This window comes from Ipomoea triloba, chromosome 2, assembly GCF_003576645.1.
Source record: "Ipomoea triloba cultivar NCNSP0323 chromosome 2, ASM357664v1".
Classification (NCBI taxonomy): domain Eukaryota; kingdom Viridiplantae; phylum Streptophyta; class Magnoliopsida; order Solanales; family Convolvulaceae; genus Ipomoea; species Ipomoea triloba.
Genome location: NC_044917.1, coordinates 7607859 through 7613042, shown reverse-complemented (window position 1 = coordinate 7613042; position 5184 = coordinate 7607859). Strand labels below are relative to the sequence as shown.

Below are 5184 nucleotides of genomic sequence, written 5' to 3'. Positions count from 1 at the left end.
CTTTTTAATACAACTGCAGTATCCGTTCAACACAAATGCAGTTCCAGACGAATGACACGACCTCTGTTACACACAACTGCAATTTCCTTTTAACACAACTGTAATATACTTTCAACACAACTGCAGTATCAGTTCAACACAACTGCAGTATCAACCATGACCCATGTTCTACAGTATCACGACTGCACATAACAGCACTTATACATTGTATGAATTCCATAAAAAGGTAAATTGAATCCAGCAAGGCAGCAAATTTCCTTGTTGTCCTTACTTTTAATTATATAATAATGGAAGGACCAAATTGCAAATAGGAATGAACAAAGATTCATAGACTTCAACAGGCGGTCCACTCATTTATTACGGAATACTCAAAAAATGCACAAACAAACAAACATGAAATGCTCTCACCGTCACGAAAACGTCTCAAATAAATAATTAGGTTCATTCCAAATTATTCATCATTGATTTATAATATTTTATTTAATTTCAATAAATAAAATCTATGTTATATAAATGATATTTTTTATTAAACATAAAATATCAAATTCAAAAATTACAAAAAAAAAATTATTTTTTAAAAAAATTGATCTGTTAACTCTTAAAAATGAGAACAAAAATTCGCAAAAATAACTAAATTGATTTTTGAGTGACAAATTATATAACAAAGATACATAATCCAGTCTTACAGATTATAGTATGAAAGATATACTAAATATAACGAGCTTTTTGTAAGTCTTAAATACTGATTCTCTTACTTTTTTTTTCTCCTAAAATGTTGAATTTTCTATTCGAAAAATTCATATTTTGACTCCACAAGATATATAAAAGGAGGTAAATTATGATCTATTTTTGAATTGAAGGAAGGCCGTGGGGACATGGTGGTATGATCTTAAACTTTTGTCAGCTTCCAGAAAGGCGAATTTGCCCCGGAAATAGGACTTTTCTTGGTCAACTTACGCGGTCTAGCAAATGCAAACCCCTGTTCTTGACTGCGTCGCTATTTGGTATTTCCTTTAATTCAAAGTTTATGCTTAGGGGGCTTATTTTGTTTAATGATCTGTTCATGCACAGATATATCCAACTGGACGACTTTTGAGTCAAAGGGGTTTTATTGGTTGTGTGGGTAGGCAAGTTTTGGTCGATCCAGTTTGTTGGAACTATTCTAATCCTGCGCATTCCATTTTGGGGTTTTGGATTCCGAAGTTTAACTTTTTAGGAGAGAAAAGGATTATTTCATTTCAGTCTCTTTTTTTGGGGAGTGGGGTTGACTACACAATTTGATTTTTAGTTGAAATTTAGCAGTGAGTCCCAAAGGTTTCTTATGAAGAGTCTAGGATTGAGGCATCTTTAGTTGTTGCTTATTGGACATATATTTCTCTTTGGTGGTTATCTGTGCGAAGACCTGAGGTTTAGGGTTTTCTAGGATTCTTGGGATTGATTTTTCTGATGATCGATGAAAAGCATTGAGTGGGATTTGGAAGTTGATTCAAGACCAAATGTGTATTAACAGAGTACTTTTGTTAGTTTTGTCTGTGATTCTGCTTGTCACTTTGGAAGGAGCAAGTCAAGAGATAAAGAGGCCAGAAGAAGATTTATTAGCCAGTCTAATCAACTCAGGGGATATAAATCATGACGAGGTATGGATTTTCTTTACTTGTTTTTTCTATCTTTGTGCATCTAGAATTGAACTTGTAAGTTGAGGCCTTTTAAAATTGCTGATTGGTCTATATTTGAAACCTCAGAGGCTCAGAGCTTATAAAGTTCCTTTCATGTTTGCCTTTATTCCTTTAACTTCCCAAGTATTTATTGTCCTGGTGAATGAGAGAATGGGCAAGTCACTATATCAAATCCCAACTACCAGTGATTCCTTTAATGGGCATCATAAGCTGATGCTTCGAAATAAGATAGTTCTGTTCATTTATCTATTTCATCAGTTGGTTTAGAGAATGTGCCGATCTGATACTAAAGACTGATGTAGAGTTTAGTGAACTTGTATGGAATGTCAAAATGATTGTATTATCGCTTCTCGTGAGAAACTAACTGGATGTTGGCGCGAATTGCTCAATATATAAATGAGGATGGAGCAATGAATAAAATAGATGAAAAACACATAGGACACAATTTATTATGTGGAAACTGTGAAAACCACATACCTTTTTGGGCTGAGTCAAGCCAAATTCCCACTGTCTTGTTGTGATTTGTACATATACAGGACTGGGAGCTTTCTGTCTACCATGGCTATAGACCTCTAGTTATGGAGGAATATGGGTGGCTATCTGTAGAGTTTCTTTATTGGCCAGAGTCCATGAAGAAAAGGCTGGAAGTTCTTATGTACTCCTCTGGATTGCTTGCCCCACATTGATGGCTTTTTATGCTATTTTCTTGTACTCCCCTTCTCTGTCACAATGCTCATTCTCACTGCTGTGTCACCACTTTTAACTCTTCTGTCCGTTAGAGACAAGCTGGCATTGAAATTAACTGAAAACTTGAGTTATCTTGGGAGAACATAACCAAGAATCGAATGCAGATCAACTGGAAAAGAATTCCTTAGCATAATAGCATCTTAATTCTCAAAGTCCCGGGTTCAAATTTCCTTGGTGTCTTTTTATTTATTTCAACTCAAACCCCCTCTAGACTCTAGTAGGATTGGGCATTACGCCAATAATCCCTTTCCTGTTAAGGGGTGGAAGGATAAGGTGAGAAGATGGTTTAGGTGGTAAATGATACATATCAGGAGGCTAAATACTTGCCAACCTGCGCTTTAAACTGGCACAAGAAGCTGTTTTCTGTGATACTAGATTAAGTAAGCTGGGAAGATAGTAGTGTTGAGATGTTTGTTTGGGCATACTCAATTTGCCTAAACCTGTTACTCACCAACGATGGTGAGTAATCACCTAAAGAATATACGTGTTGCTCTTGTCATTCTGTAAATATTTCTTCATCTAAAAACCTAGCAAGCTTCTAAAAACTAAAGAAATCATTTGACTCCTAATTTGCCATGGCATGGGTGAATTCTGTGCATTGTTTCAGTGAATGGGTAAAAAAGGGTTTCTAGGCATTTATAAGAATTCATCTAAGAAAAGATGGAGTTTGGTAGTTTAATGGTAGTTTGTTTTTTTAGTTAAACTGAAAAATCCATTTTGGCATTTTGAACTGGAAAAAATATGTAGACAAATGGGTTCTCTATGTTGTTATTTTTCCTACTCCCGCTAGCCCTAGAGAGAAAGTGCATACTGATTTTCACAGGACATAGAGAAGTGGTTTTGGGAACTAAGTTGTACTTGAATAAATTGCACATCTTTGAACGGATCACTTTAAACTTTAAACTTGTTGGCTAAGGAGTTTATAAGAGAGAAAAAGGATAACATAAATATGTTTACTGTGTCATTTTTCTTATAATTGCTAGTAAAATGGTTTCTGGAAGGACTTACCCCCTGTACATTTTTGGTTAAAGCATAAACATATGGTAATTTGACAAAAGTATCTTGCTACAGGCTGAGCTAGTATGGCTAAACTGTAGGATAGAGTTGATAAATGCCAAGGAAGCAGTTGAAGATCTTGAACTTCTTGTCCAAGAGGGACAGTATAGTTGGAAGAATGAAATCATTTCTAGAAGGCAACCGACCAAAACAGACATGCAGGAATTTGAGAGTCTCGTGCATCCACTGGTGAAACAAACTCTTCTGGATTGTTTACAAAAGAACAATCTTGAATTTCTTGTCTCTGGGGAGGAAAATGGCTCAAAAACTTGGTATACTTGGTTTTTGGATTTTTTATTTGCTAGGCTTGATACTCCCAAACGACGAGAATTAGTTCAGAACTCTGGAGAAGCACCTGCACCGGCCCCCGTAGCAGCATCACCTGGTCCAATTTCTGATTCTCGACCACCTACCCTTCCTCCGCCATTCTTTCAACGTTTTAACAGTTCAAGCCTGCAACCTGTAGCTAGTGAGCCTTCTAGTTCAGGTGCGCTGTCAGAAAAGCAAAGTAGCAATCACAAAACAGTGGTTGTCGCAGTTTCTGTGACTGCTGCAGTGACACTATTTATGGTTGCAGTACTGCTTATATGCTATTACAAGGTTTGCAAGGGTGGATCCAGAAAGGGACAAAATGATGAGAGGCCTCTATTGTGCTTAAGCTTAAGTGACTACCCTATTGGTAAAATCTTGTTCCTTTTGTTCACATATTTTAAACTGACTCGTCTTCTACTTTATTAAATACTTTTTTCTACTTCAAGTTTCGGACTGTTCAGGGAAATCTTTTGCTTCAGGAAATTCATTGAACAATGAAAAAGCTGGTAACCATTCACTTAATCACCTGTCTGGAGGCAATTTCTCCACGAATCACAACTTCGGTGGCAATTTCTCCACGAATCACAACTTCGGTGGAAATTTCTTCATGGAACCACAGACCTCCAATAGCTCTAAAATGGAGGTTCCATTAGGAGCTGTTTCCTCTGCTGCTGTGACCTCAGTGGAGGTTTCTGGACAATCAGCACCTGGACAGTTGGGCATAGCCGGGCTACCTCCACTGAAGCCTCCCCCTGGGAGGGTAAATCCCCATGTGGCTCCATCTGCCAAAGTAGGGCTTCCAGTTTCCCCTTCTCCGGCTAAAACAACCTTTCTGCCTCCCACTCCTCCAGCTAAAGCAGCTCCACCAGCTCCCCCTCCAGCTAAAGGAGCTCCCACGGCTCCCCCTCCTCCACCTAAAACAGCTTCTTCAGCACCCGCTCCTCCCCCTTTACCACTAAGGCCTTCCACTGGTGGTCCACGTCCTTCCCCACCTGGGCCACCACCACCTCCTGTACCTTCTGGCAAGGCTGGTCCACGTCCACCACCACCGCCAGCTCCTATGGGCTTGAAGCCACCTCAGCCACCACCTGTTCGACAAAGTCATTCATCAACAAGTGCTACTGGAGAGGGATCGGCCGATGGTCCAAAAACAAAGTTGAAGCCTTTCTTCTGGGACAAGGTCCTAGCCAACCCTGATCACTCAATGGTTTGGCATCAGATAAAATCAGGATCCTTCCAGTAAGGCCTTTAAAATTTTTATTTCGATGATGCTTAAGTTTTTTGTATACTAGCATGTCCAATGCACAAAGTGATAATGCTCTCTTCTCTTCTTCTTTGTTTTTGTTTGTTTGCTTTCTTTCTTTCTTTCTTTTTTTTTTTTTTTTTTTTTTTT

General features: G+C 38.4%; 1 protein-coding gene across 5 annotated transcripts in view; it reads left to right on the top strand.

The window, feature by feature from the left end:
• The first annotated feature begins 883 nt into the window (after positions 1–883).
• LOC116009822 (formin-like protein 5) overlaps positions 884–5184 on the top strand; it is a 7273-nt gene continuing 2972 nt past the window's right edge. The window contains exons 1-4 of one of the 5 annotated variants that reach the window (XM_031248963.1): positions 884–1637; positions 3495–4158; positions 4271–4360; positions 4391–5030. In XM_031248963.1, the coding sequence (XP_031104823.1) occupies positions 1497–1637; positions 3495–4158; positions 4271–4360; positions 4391–5030 (1535 nt within the window). In that variant the 5' untranslated portion in view covers positions 884–1496. Of the gene's footprint in view, positions 1638–3494; positions 4159–4237; positions 5031–5184 lie in introns of all 5 variants that reach the window. The other 4 variants (XM_031248961.1, XM_031248962.1, XM_031248960.1 and 1 more) reach the window with 4 other exon arrangements.